We start from the raw sequence: 23,195 nt of genomic DNA, 5'->3' as shown, positions 1-23,195 counted from the left end.
TGGTGGGACAAGGAGCTGCGATGAGGGTGGCCAACATGTGGAGCAGCACCTTGCCAGCTTGACGAGTTCCAAGTGTTCGTGCCATGTGAGCACGGCGGCGCGGCATGGCGCAGCCCAGCTCTCGCCGCACTCGCCGGGCACAGCATGGCGGTGCGGCTGCTGCCTAGTACGTGGCTACAGAAGCTGTGCTAGGAGGCATTCGTGCTAGCTCAGCTAGCTACCTGCCCGTGCGTTGTTGCTGCATTGAAAAATTAGTAACACTTCTTATGGTGGAATTTAGCTATGATTTTTTTTCCACCGAGATAGCAACACAAACTTAACAAGTATTTAACATTTGGTAGATTACATTATCATTTGTAAATGATTTATGCTATCCTACTATCACACAATGTCAAAAGTGGTTCAAACCTTAATAACCAACGGTTAACCATTTCTACCCTAATAACCTAATTGTTAACCTATATTATCCATTTACACAAAATGGTTAAATAGGTTTGAATCCAAAAGATAAATTGTTAACCAAATCCCATCATGAGCTGCTATGGTTTAACATCGGAAAAAACATCAGTGCTGGTGTGAGACCAACAGGAAAATAAGTTTGTGCATGCACGGTTTACATTTTCCCTTCTCCAGCGGGATCGATTTGCTAGAGGCAGTAGCCTAAGTGATCACCACTCATAAATTTACCCTGCAGCTGCAGATCAGCATAAGGCTATCCAATCGCTACCAAGCATCAGGCATGTAACTTCCTAGCTATGGTCCCTAGGGCCTGCTTGGTTGATAGGCAACTGTCCCGATGCCAGTTTTTTGGCAGGCCCACAATAATTGTCTCTATCTTGGTTTGATTCTGAAATTTGACAAATGCTGGCTTTGCCTATTTGTTCGATAGTTGGCTAGGCAAATTTTGGCTACATTTCAAGTAGGCCCTAGCTATGTACATTCAACCTATTCCATGCAGTCAAGGAACGTACTTCCTATGCTAGTAGAAATACGTTCATACGTTGCTTTAGTGATATCTATCTACTGACAAATGTAATAAATGAATGGAATACCTTTGATTTGACAGCCCGCAGGGTACCGTCAGTATCTCTAACATTGTCCATGCAGTTTAGAGCTAACTTCAGGAGATCTGGCACACAAGCTTGAACATGGGGTGACAAATTCCTGAATACATCAACTGATACATTTGGAGACTGGGGGTCCAAATGAAGAAACGGAAGTTTGATGGTTTCCCTCAGAACTTCAACAGTTTGTCCAGCACGAGTAAGCTTATAAATGTGAAGAATAGCTTGAAGCTGTCTCAGTACAATTTGCTGTTCAGAAATGAGATCCTTATCTTGAACACTGCAAAGAATTTCCACATGATTAATTAGCACGCAGTTATTAAAAGCGTCAATAACCAACAGTGGTGTGATGTAAAAGCAGAAGAAAAGAGGTAATTAACCTGGCTTCAGAAGAATATCTGGCTGTCTCCAAAATCTCACTGCCAGATTGAATTAGAGCAACAGCACGGCTTTCACCATCTAACCTATTGTGTGCCATGGCACATATTGCATCCGATAGACACTTGTTTACTGTCTGAAGTGCCATGGCAAAAGCTCCGACTCTTTTGTGAATTTCCACTGACTGTTTTCCATGTAAAGAGTGAAGTAACATTAGATGGATCCATGGTTAGCTTAAAGAAGGATTAACTGTGGCCAATTCAGGTATGTTCATCTCATGGAGTAAATATATTATTGCTACAGCTCAATAACATGGAGCAAATGGACTCAAATACATGCACATATACGTTGGAAGTTGATATAGGCTAGTAGGCCATATGGAAATGGAGAGAAATCAAGTACACGTCATCAGGAGAATTTCTACTGCATGGATATGATATGATAACTAATTTTCAAGCAGCTACAACCACTGCTAGAACGAATCAGATTGCTTTGACAACAGAGAAGTTTGACTCTTTTAACTCAGCTATTAAGTGTGAACATGATAAGATAAAAAATCAACAGAAATATAATCCATGACAGTAATAAATAATCAACGCTCCTGCTGATCCTTTTGCAAGTCTCAACTTAGGAAGATATGAAATAAAATATTCCCTAAAGTGCAAGAACACAAAAATTACCAAAAAACATGGTTTTAAGGCGTCCGCCTTATAGGACGCTCAGGGGGTTGCTTAAGATATGAAATAAAATATTCACTAAAGTAGAAGAACACAAAAATTACCAAAAAACATGGTTTTAAGGCGTCCGCCTTAGGACGCTCAGGGGGTTGCTTATGAGCGTCCCCCCCCCCCCCCAAAGCGCTTTAGGACGCCTTACCACCTTAAAAACCATGCCAAAAACATATGTGCCCAAGAATTAGAACTTACTTTGTCATACAGCCCTGCCTCTTGACACCGATGAGCAGCTTCAAGCAAGAACTGCTGTCTACTTCTCCAATCCATCATGTACTTTTTTAGTTGTCCTTCTTCTCCCATTCCACTTGGACCAAGCAACAGTTGAATACCACCATCCCTTAGTAGTATCTCTGTGAGCAGTTGCTTCAACATTGAACTTCTTTGACGCTGCTGATCAGCATTCCCTTGACCAATCCATGATACCTCTCCTCCACCCATTGCAGAAGCAGCCTGCGCATAATACTCCAAGGCCAAATCAAGGTTGCCATTGCGCAAGTAAATTGAGCCATATTGCCTTATTATACTGGCAGCTTCTGCACAAGCATCCATTACACCCATCTTCTGGCCTGATCCAACACCCTCAGGAAGAATACCATGATCAGCTAGAGTAATTGAAATATGCACAGCATCAACATGGTAGCCTTCCTCTCCAACTTCTTTTGACAAATACAGAATTGCTGGAAGTGATTGGATGCTCAAGAGCAGAACATAGGGATAAACCAAGGGGTCTTTTCCACTCTTTGTATAATATGAAGGCTCAAATTTGTTCAAGTAATTTTGTAAATCCTCCAGAGTATAAGGAACCAAGCCTTCATTCACACCATTAGAAGAAGATGCGCTGGAGTATTCCCGCAAAGCTGACAGCTTGAACCACAAGAAATCCTCTATAGTACTAAAAAGTGTGGGAAGATCTTTCAGTAATCTGTCAATTTGCCGCCGACAACCACAAATTATGGCATAAAGAAGCAACTTCTTCCTATCATAACCAGGACGTCCTGGTCGGTCACCCATTCTGAGCATTTTTTCACATTCCTCAGAAGCTGTCAGAGCAGTCTCTGATGACACAACACCGTTACTAGTAATCCATTCTGCAAGCTGACAAAGAACATGTTTATCGGTAGGTTTCCTTTTAAGAACAAGAATTTGTCATTATTTGAGGTTACTTTACCAGAGGGGCAAAACTGTAAGCAGCACGAGATGATTGGGCAACTTGTCTTGCTTCATCATAATACCCAGTTCTTAAGCAGAAATAAATCTGCAGAAGTGGAACAATAATACATAAAGATATTTCTTGAAAAATGCTTACGGACTTATAGGTCATAAGTAGAATAGCGAGTTAGGAACCATCAGGTTCTACAATGTGTAATTCTGAGAGGATTTTAATTCAGAAAAAACCACATGCACCAATAGCAAACCATTTTCAGAAATTAGCTCATATTTGAACTAAACCCCCGACATTTATTATGGATCGGAGGAAGTAGCTTTTATTCTGAAGTAGTTAAGTAAATCAATTAGTTTTATTAAGTCCAAAAATAGGCCAGTCATTGCCCTACCGATAAACATGGCTCATGATAAAGCTAAGCCTCAGTTAAACGGAGCAGTCTCCCTATAAACACAAATAATGCACCATGCTTTATCTTAATGCTCTCATGAAATGATAAGCTTCAGCTATCAATCCCTTGACAACTGCTATTATATTATTTCAGTTGCAAAGCTGCCATTTAATCTACCAACTGATTATCATTTATTTTAGATTGCTGCTGCTTAGTAGAATAATAATGGCGCAGGCTACAAATTCAATGCATAACCTGTTGCCAGGTTGTATCCACTGGTGGCTGTCTGCGCAGATCGGTTGCGTCAAAGTCTAACACACCATGATCCCGCAACCGGACCTGTCAAAACCCAAAATAGTATTTAATAAAAAAAATTAGAAAATTGCACACAAACTTAGTGGAAAGATGTAGCATTGAACTCAAAACAGACCCGAAGAAATGCACGAATCTTTTGAAGATTGCCAACAGATCCACCAAGAGCAGCCTAGAACCACAAAGCAGGATGCACAGATTAATTACAATTGTTGACTTAAAAGCGGACAGGGAAGCTGTTACATAAACAGGCCTCACAAAATATAGAGCAAATAATTAAGAGAAAAAAACATCATTTAGTTAGAAAAAATATTAACAGGATGATGGAGGGACTAACTGAAATACTCGAAAATAAGATCACATGGATGTAAGAGTAAATTGAACAATCATTGCTCAGCTCACCACTAACTACAATAATAAATATTTTTACGGTATCGAATATGTTCCATTTATAGGGAACTCGAGAATGAAAAGCAACACAGGAGAACTTGACAAGTTGACATGCCCAATTAACCTAATGTCACATGTCTAGAGTGGAAGTACCAACTTGACATACCAGTATACCACAAGAACAAGTGGGAGCTAAAGTAGTGTCGGAAAAACTGAGGTAAGCACAAAAATCATTATCCATATCTTACATAGTTGCATTTGAGAAATATACTTTGATTTTCAGAAGTAAATTTAGAGGTAAGTAATCAGTAACTGAACACTACAAAGAAATACTCACTAGTGCTGGCTGGCTGTTGATGGTCTCAATTATGTATTTCTCATGACCCCACTCAAGGTGCCGCCTTGCACCAATCACTAGCGACATTTTTCTTGAAATGTTTCTCTGAGTTGACCCTTCCCCTAATAATGCCTGGATTACACAAACAAAGAAAGCACCATAAGTAAAATACAATGTAACAGGAGAAACAGGGAAATATCATATAGTTCATATTGCACTGTGAACAAAACTGCTAATTCGTATAAAGCCATCGAGCCAGCCCAACCAGAAACTAGAGCTGTGTGCATTATATGCACCGCAAGTAATCGACCCGGATCATTCAATACGACGGTATGAACACGATACCAAGGCAAACCCATGGAAATACCCCTTTAGCAAAGAAAAATAGTATGTCCTTGCCATGTAATGCAAGTCTATACGAGTTGGAGGGTTATTACCTGAATCAAATGCCACACTTTCTGCATGGTCACTGATTTTGAGCCAATAGCATCAACAGACAAGGACTCGTAAGCAGCTCTGAAAGCTGTAGCAGGCTAACAAAAAATGGTCTCAATAAACATTAGTGGAATTTTCTGCATAGGGCAATCAAATTATGCCCTGGTGATAACATACAAAAGCATATATAAAATAAACACTAAAGCTATTTATCAAACCTACATTATTTGGAGAACAGAACTTTATATGACAAAAATTCTAACCTACACATGCCCAGCAAGGCTCTGATATTTCAAATCTGGACATAGAAAGTTTAAAGCTTACATTAAAAGGTACACTGCGTCCTCTAGCATCATTGAGATCCCTCACGACCCCGGCATAAACTGAAGATTTATTTTCAATTATGGTCTTATTTGGTATGGGCATGACTTCCATAGATGGCAGGCCTGATGAAGCTTGAGGACTGGAAGCTGAAGAAGGCATCAGAGCAGGACGAGACAGACCACCAGCTAGATTAGTGTTTCTCTTTGGTAATGTAGAAAGCCGGCTTAGACTCTGCAAGAAATCTCTCTTCTCATTCTGCCAGTCATCCTACAACAAAGTTGATAAAAAGCTAATAACTGGACAGTAAAACCATTCAAAGCAACAACTACCAAGTAGACAACAATATTACTAAGTTTTCAGTGTGGTAAATGGAAACTGAAGGCATTAGTTCAACGGTAGAACTTCGCTCCAGCCTGTGAGTTAGATCAAATAAAATTACAGCACTATCACAAATATTGTTACTTTCTGAACAGTGCAACACATTCAAGTCAAATATAACACAAAGAAAAAACACTTGGATGGTATAGAACTGAACAGGCACTGTAACGTATATCAAACTGCTCCAAGAAGTTGCAATCTAAAAGCATTATCGAAGCTACAAGCTCTGCTCAAATATAAAACTGGATAGGATAAAAGCAAAAGGCCACCGACCTCAAGAACTTGCATCATGTAATTGTTAAAGCTCTTTAAGTTGTCCTTTTGTGCTCCTTGGATGGATGAGACAATTGCCATTTCGTGGAGCTGAAAACACAGAGTTCATGATACGCTCCATGAAATCCAGAGAAAATGCACAAACAGAGAGGAAGTGGTCACCTGCTGCAGATATTCCTCAACAGAAGTTGCTTCCGATGGGAAAACATCCTCGAAGGTGGTGGTCTAAAAAACAAATGTAGCCAGAATTAATGTATATATATACTGATAACCAGCCCAGTGAGTGATATCCAAGAGCTGTGAATGTAAAATAACAAGGAAGCGCAGCACACAGAGCAACAGAGTAGAAAAGAAAATAAAGGTAGCATATGTGCTAGCCGAATTTGTAGAGTAGCAAAGGAGATTTAGCGACCAACACTTGAGAATATCCATAGAGTTCTCCCAAATGAACCCTACATACACTTATCGGGTTTACAGGCTAGTAATCACCTTGAGTTCGAACGACTTGAGGTCCCTGGTGAGCTGCTCCGCATTGATCCCCTCGCGCGCAAGCAACCTGCAGAGGCAGAGCCGAAACCCTAAGTCCCCCAAAAACACCAGAAGGGGCAATCCTAATTCGCACGAAACACCGCGCGGGGATGGGCAGAGGGGGTCTCGGTGTTATATAGTGTGGTTCAGGGGAGAGAGACCTTGTGGCGGAGAGCGACTGCGACGGCGCCTCGGCGCGGATCGTCTTGGCCTTGAGCTTGGTGGAGAGCACCTCGAGCTGGTCCAGGTTCCTCTGCGCGGGCCAAACAACAACGAAACCCGTCAGGCGGAGGAAGGCGGGGGTGATTCAGGCGCGGCCAGAGACAGATGCGGGCGAGGAGGGTGCGGGCGGATGCGGCACCTGGAGGGTGGGGAAGTGCGGGCCGTTGGGGGCGGCCTGCTCGAGGAGCTTGGTGGAGGTGTTGAGGAGCTCCGACCAGCCGCCGCCCATCTCCGTGTCTCCTCCGCCGCCGCTCCCGCTGGCGCCGACGCCGGCCATCGCCGCCGGTGAGGTTCTCGTGGGGTGCGCTCCGGCGCCGCGCTGGAGCTGGGGTTTTGGGGGGTGGGGAGAGGAGGGAGCGGTGGGTAAAATGGTTTGGGCTCGCTCTCTTGGCTCCTTGTAGCTCTTTGCGTCAAATAGACGCAGCGACGCCCCGGCATGGGCCGCATTCTGGGGCGGCCCATTCACAGGTGCGGTTTTTCTTAAGAATCTCGATTTTTTTATTATTCAGGAAAAACAATATCTTTTTGAGATAAGCAAAAAAGAATTTCAATGATAAAAAAACGTATCTGTTATAAAATAAAATATTACGAGGTGGTGCGAACGGCTACGGATTCCGACCGTGACGTGGAGGTGGTCGGGTACGAGGAGCTCCTATACATGGCGGAAATTAGGGTTTGCAGGTCGGCCGTGGAGCTCCACCGCGTCATCCTGGTCCCCTATCACCGATGGCATGGTTCTTCCGGCGAGGCTCAAGCTGCGTGACTTTGAATTTCACGAGCTAGGCACCTAGGTGAATGAACACGCATGCCGCCTAGAGGGGTTGAATAGGTGGTTTAAAACTTTTACGATAATGCCTTGAATAGATGCGGAACAAAACTAGTGTTCAATTTATCAAGCAAAAAACATATATAACTAGATTCACCTATGTGCACTTACAACTTATGCTAATCAATACAAGTAACTATGTGATAACAAGATATATAACTCAAGCACGAAGGATATCACAAAGTGAAGTGCATAAGTAAAGATCTCATGTATAGAAATAACCGAGCACGCTAAGACGACGATGTATTTCGAAGTTCACACTTTTGCGAGTACTACTACGATCACATGATGATCACCAAACAATACTAAAAAAATAAGTACTTTGTAAGAACAAAGGGAGTGTTTTGTATGCGGGGGTGACAAACGGTTCATTGTAAGGTGTTGCCTATAAACACCAGTTTTATTACATGTACAAGGAGTTAATTTATCTCAACTAGGATATGTGTTTAATAAAAGGTGATGCAGCGGGTGGAAGTTCCAATGTTAAACATTGTGATGGATACATGATACTACCACGAAGGTGGAGTATATAACTGCTATATTAACAAAAACGGAGGGTATTTAAGTCAACAAGTTCGGGAATGGTGTTTTGGCACATGGGAGCATATGCTCCCTTTATTTTGAAATGCATGTTACATACATTTTGAATTTCAAAAAATTGAAACGAAAAATTCGAACGTACATCTTCACGTGCTACGCGCTCACAAAGTTGTTTCATAAAAATCCGACTTGTCGTGTAACGTGTGTAAAAAAGACAAAATTCAATGCTGAAAATAAGACTTTTTAGGAGATAAATTTTCTCTTTTTTACACAGACCACAAAACATATTGGTTCCTCGCGAAACTTGACGAACGTATGTATATTGTGAAGATGTACATGTAGAATTTTTTTCCAAAATTTTTCAACATTTCGAAATATAATTTTTTGATAGAGGGAGCATATGCACCCGGGAGCCGAATTGAATTTTCGAACAAGTTCATTATGGAAATTTGGTGTAATTCTGACTTTCTGAGTGATATAGTACTATATATGCAGCTCCATTGTACAAAAATGGTAGAAACATGATTCAAGATGAGGAATTAAGGTCCTACTAGCTGACCAAACATATACAATCACATCTCATTCGAAAATGAGTGATGTGTGTAGACGTAAATATATAAAAATACTCACGAACCTGAACATGTCAGATCTATTAATGAAGTTTACCACATGCAAAGGATATGAATAACATCGGAATGCCTTATGTGTTAAGTGCTTTCTTGTTGACTGGATTATTGACTCTAGCGTAAGTGAAAGACTCTTGGAAGAGTGCGGATTTTGTACACCCAAGGATGGGTGTGGGTGTATTCCCTACCGTTCGTTGGAAGCTAGAGATTCGTGCAAAGTGCACTTGAGATGGACATTTTCCTTCCTGTTCCCAATTTTCCCGTCGCATCACCCTCACCTTTTCCCCTGGCTTTTCTCCGCACGACACGGGCGTGAGAGTAGGCACTGTCCATGTCCAGATGGGACAAGGATCAGGTGACATGCATGCAGCATGTCACGCTGCAACATGCACCCTCCCCGATGCCCTCCAAACCTCATCCAAATGCCCAGAATGATCCAAGGAAAAAAGATCCCAGGACCCCACACGGGACCAACGCAGGCGCGCGCGTGCTCTAGTCTCAGGGCATCTCTAGCTGTATGACGCCGGGCCAAAAAATACGTCTTATACCACCTCCAGCGGAGCGATGCAAAATGATCGGGCTGTCTGCGGCGACACAAATCTGGTCCAAATAAGCGCCTCGGATCTGTCTCTGCGGACGCTGCGCAGACGCGCAAAGTGCCCCCTCGCGTCTGGTGGACATTTCGTCTGGCCAGCCTGGCAGTGACCAGATGCGTCTTCTTCGCCAGTACTGACGCCGAGGCGTCGCTTCGGCAGTCTGCGGCCGCGTAAATGACGATGCCTCGCGTGGCACGCGGCCGCCACCTACCTCTGCGCACGAAGTAATGGCGATGCCACGCGTGCCGCGGCCGTCGCCCTGCCTCCGATCTATATAAACAGGGGCGCGAGCATCTCATCTCCTCCCCACAAAATCCTAGCCGCCGCACAACCTCCACCGTAGCGCCGCTGCCGCTCAGCCTCCACCGGAGCCACCATGAGCAGCGCCGGCAGCGGCCAGGCTGCCGCACCTCCACCTCAACCTCCCACTCCACCTTCCCCGGCCTCGAGCTCCGACGAGAAGTTCGACTCCGACGACAGCACCGACCTCCTCGACCCGGTCAGGGACGCCGAGGCCCTGGCTGAAGCGGATAAGGAAGCAGAGGAGGAGCGGGCGGCCCATGCGGCGGTCGACGCCGAGCTGGAACAGCGCAGGGTGGTGGCCGCCGCAGCCGCAGAGGACTCTGACTCCGACATATCATGGTCTTCCGATGACCCTGATGCGCCTACCCCGGAGGAGAGGGCGGCGAAGCAGAGGGCTATAGGCGAGTCATTCGACACGCTCAAGGACGACGCCGCCAACGCGAGGCTGCAACAGTGCTTGCAAGAGGACGCGGGGAAAATGGAAGGTTTGGCGCCAGCGTCGAGGCCGCCGTCGCTAGCGATCCCGCCTCCGCCGAGTGCCCCGCTGCCGATCCCGCCGTCACCGAGCGCCGCCGAACGCCGCCGCTGCCGATCCCGCCGTTGCCAGTATTGCTAAATTACTGTTGTTTTACTGTTTAGAAATGTCTCAAAATTAATTTATGCAAATCTGGTATACTGTTTGTAGTACGTACTGTTGTTCACAGTATACTGTTTGAAGTACATACTGTTCAAAAATATTGTTTTACTGTCTAACCAGTGAAAGGCTGATGTTTGTATTATGCATATTTAAAACTCTTAAGTAACTGTTCTGTGCTGTTTATAGTGTTCAAAACTGAAGCAATCTGAATTCGTGAGATCTTTTTTCCTTGAATCATTCTGGACCTTTGGATGAGGTTTGGAGGGCATCGGAGAGGGTGCATGTTGCAGCGTGACATGCTGTATGCATGTCACCTGATCCCTGTCCGTCCAGATGCTGCCGCTGACTCTGTCCAGAGAAGAGTATGGGTCCGGTCATGCTTTGCACTCGCCGCCGGCAAAGATTGGAGATTTTACCCGTTGGCTTCCATCTCCCCAGGGCGTGGCGATCGCTCCGCCGTGCCACCGTACCGCAGCGACCACCAGTCCCCTTCCTTCCCGCCGTGACGCCCGGCCTAGAGCCATCTGCCCATCTTCGTGCCGCTGATGCACATACGGTACTCCATTTGCCGGCATCCAATCTGTTCTCTCCCTCCTTTTTCCCCTTTCTCTCCAAGTTCCTCGGCGGCAAAATCCCACCTCAATTCCTGCATCGAGCGGAGCATTGACTTGGAGAAAGAGCGGATCGGCTTCACGGCGTGCCCCAGGGCCGGGTCGGGTTGAGGCCGGAGACGTGGAGTTCGTCCAGCGACGCGAGGGTGTGGCCAGGTTGGAGGCGCACCTCCATGCCCCGCTCGTCGTGGAGCTCGCAGCGAGGGAGCACTTGGCACGGTCGACCTCGGCGTCGTTGGCCCGCATCTCCGCGGCGTGGGAGCACTTGTCGCGGTGGTATGGTAGTTGGTACGTCTTGAGCAGATGCCGCTGCTTCTCCGCTTGGCGGAGAGGGCGGTGTTGCCCGTGGCCGCCGCGGCCAGGCTGAGCCTCTAGCCACGGTCGCCGGGTATTTACCTATATTAATGAAGTTGCCTGACCTTCTTCACTGACTCACCGTCGTTGTCGCTGTTGTACTTAGCGCGTGTGCGTGTATTGTTTTGCAGGTAATGCCATGTTCACCACTTCACCATGCCCGCGGACGCAGCCGAGCTGTTGCATCCAAGTATCCAACCACCGAGTTCGATTGTCCCAGGTTTTTGGAGCATGTAGGAGAACATGATCGCTGTGGCCGACGAATTTGCAGCCGTGGTGGTGCGTGCGTGCAGCTTGAAGACGCAAGACGGCAACTCTTCCTCATGCATTTGTGCAAGTCACTAACGAGAGCTACTTCAATTTCATGAGCCACCCCGCGGCGACGACGCTGACAGAACATGATGCAGCATCTGTTTCGTGCTCGCCTTGTGTGGTGGATTGGAGCTCAGATTTGAGCTGTGTTGTTAGACTTTTGTTTTAGTCAACAGTTAGTATTTAGAGATGATTTCGGAGTCATTTTTGGCGCCGATGCCTAGCAAAAAGATCAGTTTTGTATCAAGTGTTCATAGTTGATGAAGGGAGTGCCTGGCGCAGAAAAGGTCCTAGAAAAATCAATTGACTACATGCGCTATCGCTGGCTTTCCTATTCTGTTGAGAAACAAGAGGCGCGCCTTCACAGAGGTGTGGCCTCTACAAAAAAATTCTGTACATGTGAAACAGGGGATGAAAAAATTGGTCCACCGTGAAACAGGGGATGGAGAAAGCCAGAAATTTAGCAACAAAATGACATGTTACAATAACAAAAAACAGTGCGTGAACTGAGATTTAAGCTGCTCAGTGCCAAAAACAAGAAGCAAAATCACATCCAAAATTGAAAACCTGACTTTCCATTTAAGCTAATAACATTCACAGGTACATCTTGAATAAACATTAGAACTACAGATACAACCTACACTTGAAAAATCAAAGCTACAAATGGCACTCCACATTGCATGACAGCCTACACTAGAAACATCAAAGCTGTTACGGCAGTTACAGCAAGTGTAATCAGGATTGAGCCGAGGGCTAATAACCAGCACATGGCAACAAACAAGATCATCACCATGCGGAGCTTCCTGAATTTGAGGCAGATGAGCTGAGTAAATTGATCTGGTATTGTAGAGCCAAAAATCTATGACTGCAACTCACTAGTTTCTATCTGCTGGGCTAGACTCTCATCCCTCATCTCTGACTCCCTTCTGCTGAGAGCCTAGCTTCCAGTGAAGCTCTTCCAGTACTGTCGCCAGCTCCTGCCCGTGTTTCTCTTGGAGAAAACTTGTTCTGTACTTGCACATCTTCTCGACGTAATCGGTGACGAGATCAACCCATAACCATGTCTTGCGTGAGTATGGTTCCTGTGGCAGTAACGGAAGTGAATGGGGAGGGAGAAATTGCAGCAACAAAAAGCAGGCACAGAACCAAATCGAAATTGCTTACATTTGTTTCTATTTTTCGGCAGAAGTAGTAGTCTCGATCTGGATTCCCCGCGGTATTGGAAGTTTTTTTGCTAAGTGGGATTTTACAAGCGCAAAGGAGCTGGGGCTTCGAAATTTCTTCCTCCAGGCCGCGGTGGTGACTCCATGACTGGCCACCGCATCCTCCGCCGCCGCGCCCCGCATCCTCCGCCTCCGCCGCATTCGACGTAGCCACCGCATCCGCTGCTGGCCCATTCACCGCTGCAACAGTCGCCGCTGTAACCGGCGCCGCATCGGTGGCCAGATGCACCGCTGCTGTGCGCGCGAGGAAGGAGTTGAGGAGAGGATGTGGAGAAGAACCAGAGGCTTTGAACGGATGCGTGTCTGGTCGGGTGACAGAAGAATCACTAGGCTTCGTCTCTCCAGGATTCATGCGAGTGAAAGCCGTGTCGGGTGGCTTTCTGTCACTTTCGCTGGGACCCACGGACTTATCAAAATTGGGGGAAATAGCTTAAAAGATTTCTCTCACCAGCTAGTTTATCCGAATCTCAACGCATCGGACGGCTGGGAATACATCCACACCCATGCTTGGGTGTACAATAATAATGGTGTTATTTAACATGTTTTTGTCCATGATATATGTTTATATTCCACTCTAGTACTGTATTAACCAAAAACATGATACATACAGGGAGTGGTGTTTTGGAACATGGGAGCATATGCTCCCTCTATTTTGAAATGCATCTTACACATATTTTGAATTTTAAAAAAATTGAAACCAAAAATTCGCATGTAAATCTTCTCGTGCTACACGGTTACAAAGTTGTTTCATAAAAAATCGATTTATCATGTGACGTGTGTAAAAAAGACAAAACTCAGTGCTAAAAATAATGCTTTTCACAAGATAAGTTTTCTCTTTTTTATATAGACCACAAAAAATATTGGTTTTTCGTGAAACTTGACGAATGAACATATATTACGAAGATGTACATGTAAATTTTTTTGTTAAAATTTTTCGACATTTCGAAATATGATTTTGTGGTAGAGGGTGCATACGCACCCGGGAGCCGAATTGAATTTCCGATACATGTGTGGTTTCATAAACAACAATGTGTCCCTAATAAGCCTCTACTTGGCTATCTAAGTTGACTGACGATGGTTATGGCTTCCTAACAATGGAGATGAGTTGTCAGTTAATAACGGGTCATGTCATTAGAAGAATAATATGATGGATAGACCCAAATAAGCAAAACAATTAGATCTCAGCATGAAGTTCAAATTTCCAATGCTGACATATGTCAAGTAACCTAATCCTTTGACCATGAGATTATGTTACTCCTTGACATCGGAGGAATAGTTTGAGGCATCAACCGTCACACCGTAACAAGCTGATCATAAAGGTGTATTTCATGCACTTTAGAATTTGCTTGCTGAGTTGCATGAATCAAGACTGAGATATGTCCCTCCATGTGACAAAGAGATATACTCTTAGCCTACTCGGTAACACAACATCCTACATAGCTTGCAAGCATGTGACTATTGGCCACAAAGGATATTGTATTACGATATGAGTAGAGAGTACCTTCATGTAATGAGATTAAACTAGGTGCAGTGATACTATAGATTAGATCTCAAGCAATTAAAATATCGCGAGGTTAAGGGAATGGAATACGGGATTGTTTCAATCCACAACATCATGGTCCGGCCGATAAAGATCTCCATTAAATGTGTGGGAGTCATTAAAGACATCGAGGTCCCGCTAATGATTATTGACCGGAGAGATGTCTCGGTCATGTATGCACATTCTCGAACTACGGGGCCACACACTTAACGTTTGGTAATGTAAGGGTAGCTCTGGATATTAAATGGCGAGTTCGAAGTTTGTTCGTAGAATCGGATAGGACTCGGGATATCACGAGGAGTTCTAGAATGGTTTGGAGATAACGTTTCATATTAGGAAAGTTGGGTTTATGGTTTTGGGAAAGTTTCGAAAATTTTCGACAGAGTATCGGGAATATTTCGGATTGTCTAGGGGGGGCCATGGTGGGACCCACCTTCCCAAGAGGGTTCACATGGACCCAAAGGGGGCACCCGAGCCTTACATGGGCTAGAGAGCCACACCATTCTTGGCCCATGTGGTCAGGGAGGGGTAGACCCTAATTAAGTCTCAAATAAAGAAAGAGGGGGGGGGGGGGGAGATGCCTTCGGAGGCAAGCCTCCCCCTGGCCACACGGGAGCCTTGGGAAGGGGGGGAGGGAAAGTGCAGGGTAGGGGTACTTGAAACCCTAGCTGTCTCATCTGCTGCTCCTCCTCCTTCCCGTGTGTTGGCTTGGCGAAGCCCTCCCATGAGAATCTCCACCATAGCCACAATCACGTCGTGTTGTTGGCCTAGATATCATCTACCTCTCCCTCTCTCTTGCTAGATCAAGAAGAATGAGACGTCACCGAGACATACATGTGCTAATCTCGAAATTACCGTTTGTTGTAGTGTTGGATCGGTTGGATCACGAAGATGTCTTCGTCAACCAACTTTGATCAAACGTTTTCTGACAAATCTATCAGACTAAGACGAACTTGCATTTGTTGAAAAAAAGAAAAGAACAGTTCGATGTAGGAGAAGCGAGCCTCCCCCAGAGCTTTCGGCAACCATACTTTCTTCACAAAAGAAAACTTTAAGAGAAAGATGGACTCTCTTTCATCTCAACTTGCTCGCCCTAACAGATGGAATTGATTCACGATCAGCCTCTTTCGGACCCGGTAGCTACAGAACGTAAGCAAAACAAGATTTGGTCTTGTATGCCTCCTAAGCAAGTTCCCTCTCTTTTTAATTTTTAACAGATAGCCCTCTCGTTACTTGAAAGGAAATGGAATGCTTCTTCGGTGCCTAAGCTTGAGTGAGCGCATCGCAACTTTGCCGATTTTTTTTTTTGGCTTTCAATTCACCCTATGCCTAGCCTCAGCCTAGAAAAGGATAAGGAAGATCAGCCCTTTTCGGAAAGGCAAGAAAGTGAAAGCACTTCGGTCTTTCAAGAAAAGAAGGCATTCTAGTTTTTGGTGTCTTTGAGAGGCCCCGCTTGTATACGTCAAGGGTATGCCGCCCTTCTTATCTCGTTACTTGCATCTACTTTAGAATGCATCTTATTTTTGCTCGCGCTTTGAGATTTTTGTTTTGTTTTCTATTGCATGTTCTATTTTAGATACTATCTTCGGCCATAAAAAGATGGCGTAAGTTTATCTAAATTTAGATGTATTTAGACATCTCTTAGTGTATTGACATATTCTAATTTAGATAAATCTTCGACATCATTTTATGAACGAAGTTTGTACAATATATAGAGGTCTTTTCTATAAAATACACCCAAGAACATCATGCCATGTCAACACTAATAGTGGGATCATCCGAAAGAGCGTCAAATGGGCTAAATTGTGCGATTAGTGTTATCTGCAATAATTAGAGGGACAGACGTGGTGATTTTATGAGAAAAATTAAATAATTGATGGAAACCCAAAACTAATCCCGGATATCTACACGGTATATACAAAACATATTTTTAGTAGTTAAAAAAATTAGGAAACAAATTTCACAAGTAGAGGGACATGTTCTACGTGCACATGTAAATTTTCACATGAAACCGATATTTTTCGTGCTATTTTTTTGTTTTTTTCACAGGGCACAAAACATTCCTATTTTTGCTGAAACAACTCTGTGAGGATGTAACATGTTAAGGTATATCTGAGACATTTTTTCTGTATTTTTTAATTTTATTATTTTTAAATGCATTTTAAATAAAAGTTGCATGCACTCGGGTGCAGTCGTGCCCAATTTGGTAACCCAATAATAGAGACCTTTTGAAACCCTATTCCGAATTCTGCTGGTTTTATGCAATTTTCTTACCCGACGAGGACTCAGCGACGAACCTTTCTGCACACGCCCGCCGCGACGCCACGCTGTCCTCCTCGCCGTCGCCGTCGCCGATCTGCCGAGCCCGCTCGCAGCTCCCCGCCTGGTTTGTCAGTCTGCCCGCCCGTTCCCTCTGGCCAGACTGAAGAGACCAGCGCGACGACGAGGGTAGAGCGCAAGGCGGGACCTTCCAGGCTCCCACCGATCCAATCCCCTGTCCGCCTCCTCTCATCTCCCCTGTCCCCTGCCCTGCACTTCTGCTGCCTACCTCTCCCTCCACTGCTCGCCGAGACGCCGTCCGAGGACTAGGTACTTGTCACTGCCGCTTGATTCGCAGTTTACAGATTACATCCGTATCATTTTAAGGCTTGAATTGAACAATTTGATTTAGTGCATTTTGTAGATGTAGAGATCTTATACATGAGTGCCAAAATTACCCAATCGGTCAACAATTCCAAAAACTAAACAACTACAGGATTCCGTTTAGAATGTCATGTTTTATCTACTATGTTGGATAGTTGGCAATTGAGTTTTGTTTTTGGGGTGGTTTAAAGGGCTTAGTTTCTGGCAGATCTCTGAATTAGGCATTAGGGTATCCACTTCTTTTTGCTTTCACGCCCGCGTACATATTTTTTGGTCAGGAAATATGCCTACCATTTCACTCGTTCATACAAAACTCTGTATGCCTAGCCAGATGAAAACTGTAATAATTGTTCAGCAATTTTCCCCTTCTGCGAAAACATTTATGACGCTGATGCGTCGTAGATCTGTTTCTTGTAACAACCAGCACAATTTCCCATGCTGCCACTGATGAATGATTCTCTTGTTCTAGATGTCAGCTAATCAATTTCACCACTGCTTATATATGTACCACGCAAAGTTCTAAGATTTTTTCTTAATAAAATTGCGGCATTTTCGTTTCAACTATAATACTTAAGTTGGAATATTTGGTGATTTTGGTCTAATAGTTGCCCCTCGTGAGGATAGAAGAGCAGGTTATGGTGGGCCTCTGCTTGGGATGACTTATCTGAGTTTCAGTAAATAAACTAAAGCATTCACCCAGGTCAACTAAGTGGAGCGAATCCGGAATTTTCTATATTTGGATAAAGTTGTTCTAGATTTATCTTGACTTGAGTATGCAAGTATCATGTTTTGTTTTCTGACCAGGGAAACTGTAGAGGAGGCCTCTACAGTATTTTTTAAAAGTATCATGTTACTATGTATGCGAAGTATAATTTACATGAATACATCCAAAAAAAAACTACATGCTGGTATCTGTTAAAGCCAAGACAATGCACTAAAAGCAAGGCTCCGGTTGGGTCTCCTTCACCATGCCCACCTATCTCTCTCCCCGCCAATCTTCTGTGTGGCCTTCGCTAGCGGAGCTCGCTGCGTTTCCCCAGCTAGGTCTTTTGTCCCAGGTAGTGGTGGCCGTCAAGTTGCGTGCCCTGGAAAGAAGAGAGAGATTGAATCAATTTCCTATTCCTATGGCTTGACCTCACGGATGTGGTTTACCGCAAGGATTTCTGGCTTAAGACCAAGCGTAGCAATGTATGAGGTTGCCAGTAGTGTCCTTAAGATCGTCCTTATTCGCACATTGGAGACGCCCTTAGTTTTCAACCACACAGTTTAGTCGATTTTTATGGGCTACATTTACACTCTCTAGCATAATGCTAATTAGGAGTTCAAGCGGATTTCAGAGAAAAAAAAATTATCTGGAATTTTGGAGAATCAATCAAATAATGCCGGCTTGATTTCAGTAGAAACTGCACTTCAAAGCTGTTTCATTGTTACAAAATATTCTGCTTTGGATGGATAAAACAAAATCCCATGAAGCCTCTGTTTTCTCTCTCCTTCATACCTCACCTCACTCGCAAAACAATACATCGCCGCCGCCTGGGGTTCCAGAGCCGTCGGCAACCCCACGGAGCCTCAGCAGGTCATGCACAGTCAGCCAGTTGTCGCCTTTATCCATGTGGCCAGCTGCTCCTGCGGGATAGCAGGCCCTCAAGACCTAGCAGGGAAGGAGTTGGTTGTCGTGAGCCGCACCATGATGCCCGAAGAGAGAATGCTGTGAGGTTCTGGTGCTTGCTGCTGCACGTGGATGGATGAGAAGACAGTTCAATTAGGAGAAATGGGTAGGAAGAAGAAAGAGAGGAAGCACCCTCATATTTTATCAGATTCTTTGCCCAATCGGGATTCACAGAGCAAAGGTAGGTTACTGGTAGGATTCTCTAGTGGACTGAATTTGATTTCTGGTGTAATTTTAGATGACTGGTCGGAGATGTTTTTTCAGTTTTTGCGAGGGGACCTGGGTCGAGAGTACAGAGCTTGTCCTTATATATGGTTCCAATCTGTTAACAATTTGAAGTTGTGTGCACCCGAATGAAAAGTTGTAGGTTATATTTTTAGATTTCAAACAGTATATTCTTTATCAGTGTCAAATTTTCGATTAGCTGTGTAAAAGACATCGCCAAATTACAACTCCAGTCTGGCAGATTGAAATTAAATCACTTTTTTGTTTATCATATTTTCCTAAAGAAGAAGGCGAAATTAAAATTTGGTCACAACATGAAAATTGCATAAATTTTTCTGTAGTTACCAGCAGTGACATCATTTCTTATGTTTGGATAACAGTGGCATTAAAAATGCAAATTAAACAGCAAGAAAATGAAGTATATGGTAAGTGAAAATTTGACAACCAAATTGGGTTTTGGGGAGTTCTTTTCCGAGGCTTAGCTAAGATTAGGGCATCCACAAAGGTAGAGTCAGTCGTTGAGTATTCAGTAATTTAGAGTCGATAAAAAATACTTCATACAATGGGATGTGTCTTCAGAAGAAATAAATAGCCAGCGTGCAAAAGCCATAAGGTTGACTCTTAGCCCAAAGGGTCAGGCACATTTTCTATCCTCTTTATCTCTCTCCACATAAGAGTATCCTACACTGGGAGATTAAGAATCGACCTTTGTAGATGCCCTTAGCTTCTAATATTGTTCTTATCTTAGGGTAGCTTGTTAAGGGTGATGTCAATGTTAAGGCAAGGGATGAGTTTATTTAGATTCGTAGTTGCATATTGTTGTTTATTTAGGTTTAAATGATTTTGTTCAGTAGTCCTGCATACCACCGCATATTTTGGGAGATTTCTTTTAAAGCCAGGCCAGTAATAAAACAGTAAAACTAGGCCAGTGAGATCTGTTGGTAGCCTATGACTACCGGTGTGCTTGAGCTAGGTCGGTGAGAAATTCATATGGTTGACTGGTTCGAAGAGGTCGGTAAGAAAGTCAGCTATAAGGAGTTTGGGTGACTCATTTGACGTAGATATCTCTTCGAGTCCTGCTATACACACGATAAAATTCGTCCGATACTCGTACGATCCAAGAATCTTCTCGCGCGAGGCAACTGAAGGCAAACTCGGTTTGGGTTTGGGCTGGCTGAGACTTTGGTTGGCCCCACCTGCCTAATATTCGTTTCTTTTTTACTTTTCCTTATCCCCTTTCTTTGCTGGCTTGACATGAAATCCATAGATGCTACTCGATGGAAGCTCTTGGCAGAGGTGAGTGCTAGTTAGAGCATCTCTACTGGCGGCCCTGAAATAAGCGCCGGCAGAGCGAGGTCGGCACTATGGAATGGAGGGCGTCGGCAAAGCATCCTCTATTTGGGGATGCTGCTCCCGCACCGAAGCCTCCAAACCGGTGGCCCCGATAGATTTAGAAAATTAAAATCAAATTTTGAAAACGATATTCAAGTTTGAATGAAATTTACACAAATTTAACGCGAATTTAAATAAAAAACTAAAAAAATATCTAGCGACGCTCGGGAGTCGAAGGCGCCGAAGTCCAGGTCATCACCGTCGTCGCTCGGATGCCCCGAAGGACCAGCTATCGTCCTCGTCGGCCTTCTCCTCCTTTGGCGCCGGCAGCCTCCGATGGTTCGGCGAGGTCGACGAAGTTAGAGCCGTGGTCCCCGGCGGACCACACCGCTGCCCGCCGCGGGTCCGGCGTGATATGCCGGTAGTCCTCGTTGACGGAGCGGCCGACCATGAACTTTAGGCCGGGGAATTCCTCCTCCTTGTTGTCACCATGGAGGGCCGCTCGCGCCTCCGCCTCTTTCTCCCACCATTTCTTCTTCGCCGACGGAAGTGGTGGCGAGGCCGCGGAGTCCTCCTCCTGATGCGGGGGCGGCGGCCCGACCCCGTCGTCCGGTAGGACGGAGCGCAGGACGCGCGCCTCGCGTCGCGGATGACGACGCCTTCGAAAGAAGCCGCGGGCGCGGCCGAGCGCGTGCGAGCGACGGAAGACGACGATCCGGTGCGCGAGCTTCCGGACGTCGCGGTCCTCTCCGGCGCCTCTCGCAGAGTCGGCGCCGCCGCGCCATGCACGCCGCCCGTGGGAAGTACAACGAGGTTCCGTTGCTCGTCGCCGCGAACACGCCGGCGGAAGCCGTGCCGGCGAAGGGTTGTGTCGTCATCGCGGCCGTACCACCAGGCACGGCGGCCGACGGTGTTGAAGTAGCCGCGTGAGCGGTCGGTCGCTCGCGCGAGCTAGACAGCGCGCTCGTCTTCGAAACGCCGTGCCCAGGCCGGGATGTCGACCGCGTTGTCCGGCAAGCTTCTCTCCGGGTTTCCGCGCGGGAGGCTATTAATGCCGACGACCAACCTCCCGCGTCGTTTCCGATGTGAACCGCCGCGTCCTCTCGCCGACAAGGCCCCCACCTGCGAAAACCGTCGCCCGCGAGGCGGCGGTGTGCCCGATTCACGCCATTCGCCAAGGGACCGACACGGGTTGCCCGCGCTTTTATTGGGCTCGAAAAAGCGCCGGTGCCTATTGGGGTGCACCGGTGTGAGCCTATTTTCGCTGCCGGCCTCCAAAACGTTATCGGGCTTTCCGTACTAGCTCTCCCTTGTAGCATAGAAATTTTCTTACTACTAAAAATACATCAACCGTTGTGGAGTACTTCAAAGAAAATCACAAATTGATTGGAAGCTCCTTGCAAGAAATTTACTATGACAGATTTGGAGTTACTGTGACAGATTTGGAGATCGACAAGGAAGGGATTGGGGAACAAGATGTGGCTCCTTCGTGCTTTGGAGGAGGATGAGGAGGGGTGAAAGATTATGGAGAGAAGATGTGGAGTCTGGGTTTGGGTTTGGGCTCGGGTGGGGCTGGGACTTTGGGCAAGGGGCACATGAATTAATTTGGGTTCTGCTTTCGCTGTGGAGGAGTTGTCGTACAGAGATCGGATAGGATTTGTCGTGTGTGAAGCAATTTCGTATCTCTTCAAAGTATACGTTTACCCAAAAAAGTTATTGGCGTGATCTTTATTTTATAACTCAGAGTATATTGTGTCCTATGGTTTTATGGTCGTCTCATGTACCCACTCTTTCATGTATTCTTATTTTTTTCTGGGCAGGTGAGAATGGAAGGTCACTCCCCAAATAAAATATCATCAGCTGAAGCTATCTTGGTGGGAGCCTTGTCTTCTGGTGTGAATGTAAGAAATGTTGCGTTGTGCGTTATGTTCAGTCTTAAATTTGATTTTATCTCATCCTAAGAAATAATGCGATGTGCATTATATTCAATCTTATGTTCTTTTTTGGATCATGGAATCTTCATTATATTCAGTCCCAGTTTTAATCATAATCATGTCCCTTTGTGCTTTTGGAATAGGCCCCAACATGGATTGTGCTCCAGATGACATTTTTGCTACTAGCGTGCTGTTTTAGTGCAATGCTATATCTGGCCTTCTTCTCAAGTGACTTTGTGATCGTTGGGCATGTTTTTTTGCTCATAACCATTGGCGTGGTTCTGTTTGTGCTTCTTAACAGGTATCCTCCCTTCTGTTCCCGCATGTGATCTACACTTATGTTGTGATGAATAATTAGTGAACCACAATTTCTACATTGCAGGTTTCTTGCAGAGACTGGTTTTGTCCCAATTGAACAACAGATGCAGGAAATTGGAATCCATAAACCAGAAGCTACAGAAAAAGACAAGAGAAGCTAGCCACCGAACATACTTTAATTTATTCATATAGAAGACAACTTGTCATTTTACACGGTGAAACAGAGTGCATTGCACGATATGCCACTCCATACATATATCTAGGCAGACTTTTGCACATGTGTACATGTAAATTTCAACGGAGTTTGCACTGGACTGGCTTCAGACATGCTTGGCCGCCTCCTCCGTTGTTTTGCTCTTCTTCCTCTTGATGTAGCAGAAACACGAGCAGCAAGGGAACTGAAACAAGAACTTCATTGTGTGGGAATTCTCCAATGCTGAGTCTGCAGAGATGTTATGTTGCTGAATGGATTTCCATCCATCCCCTTATATTACTACGTTGATTCCTTGCTTAGTTTGTCATATTACCAGAAGACGGTGGAAATTGTGGTGCTTTCTCGTCTGGGAGTGGTTTTCCAA

General features: G+C 45.1%; 2 protein-coding genes across 2 annotated transcripts; one reads left to right on the top strand and one right to left on the bottom strand.

Moving 5' to 3' along the window:
• Positions 1-1,052: 1,052 nt before the first annotated feature.
• On the bottom strand, positions 1,053-7,220 carry LOC124682229 (nuclear pore complex protein NUP93A-like; the record flags this gene model as incomplete). Its single annotated transcript, XM_047216958.1, is given in 14 exon segments — positions 1,053-1,344; positions 1,445-1,626; positions 2,369-3,271; positions 3,345-3,431; positions 3,985-4,068; positions 4,160-4,213; positions 4,769-4,900; positions 5,206-5,301; positions 5,528-5,794; positions 6,179-6,268; positions 6,341-6,403; positions 6,668-6,734; positions 6,868-6,959; positions 7,068-7,220. Coding segments are annotated over 14 exon segments (2,547 nt in total), but the record flags the coding sequence as incomplete, so codon positions are not given.
• Positions 7,221-16,968: 9,748 nt separating this feature from the next.
• LOC124682230 lies at positions 16,969-23,138 on the top strand. The gene is made up of 4 exons (XM_047216959.1): positions 16,969-17,085; positions 22,186-22,266; positions 22,443-22,600; positions 22,682-23,138. Exons 2-4 carry the CDS (start codon positions 22,192-22,194, stop codon positions 22,776-22,778), a joined length of 330 nt encoding a protein of 109 aa, XP_047072915.1. The 5' UTR covers positions 16,969-17,085; positions 22,186-22,191; the 3' UTR covers positions 22,779-23,138.
• Positions 23,139-23,195: the final 57 nt, after the last annotated feature.

The sequence above is a fragment of the Lolium rigidum genome, unplaced genomic scaffold (genome assembly GCF_022539505.1).
Source record: "Lolium rigidum isolate FL_2022 unplaced genomic scaffold, APGP_CSIRO_Lrig_0.1 contig_71535_1, whole genome shotgun sequence".
Taxonomy (NCBI): Eukaryota; Viridiplantae; Streptophyta; class Magnoliopsida; order Poales; family Poaceae; genus Lolium; species Lolium rigidum.
The sequence above is the reverse complement of the archived record's forward strand: the minus strand, read 5'-3'. Positions and strand labels throughout refer to the sequence as shown.

Excerpts from the sequence above, each read along its gene's own strand:
- LOC124682230 (XM_047216959.1), top strand. The coding sequence starts at position 22,192 with ATGGAAGGTCACTCCCCAAATAAAATATCATCAGCTGAAGCTATCTTG. Across the intron at positions 22,267-22,442 it reads CCTTGTCTTCTGGTGTGAAT|GCCCCAACATGGATTGTGCT; the intron begins GTAAGAAATGTT and ends CTTTTGGAATAG. Across the intron at positions 22,601-22,681 it reads CTGTTTGTGCTTCTTAACAG|GTTTCTTGCAGAGACTGGTT; the intron begins GTATCCTCCCTT and ends TCTACATTGCAG.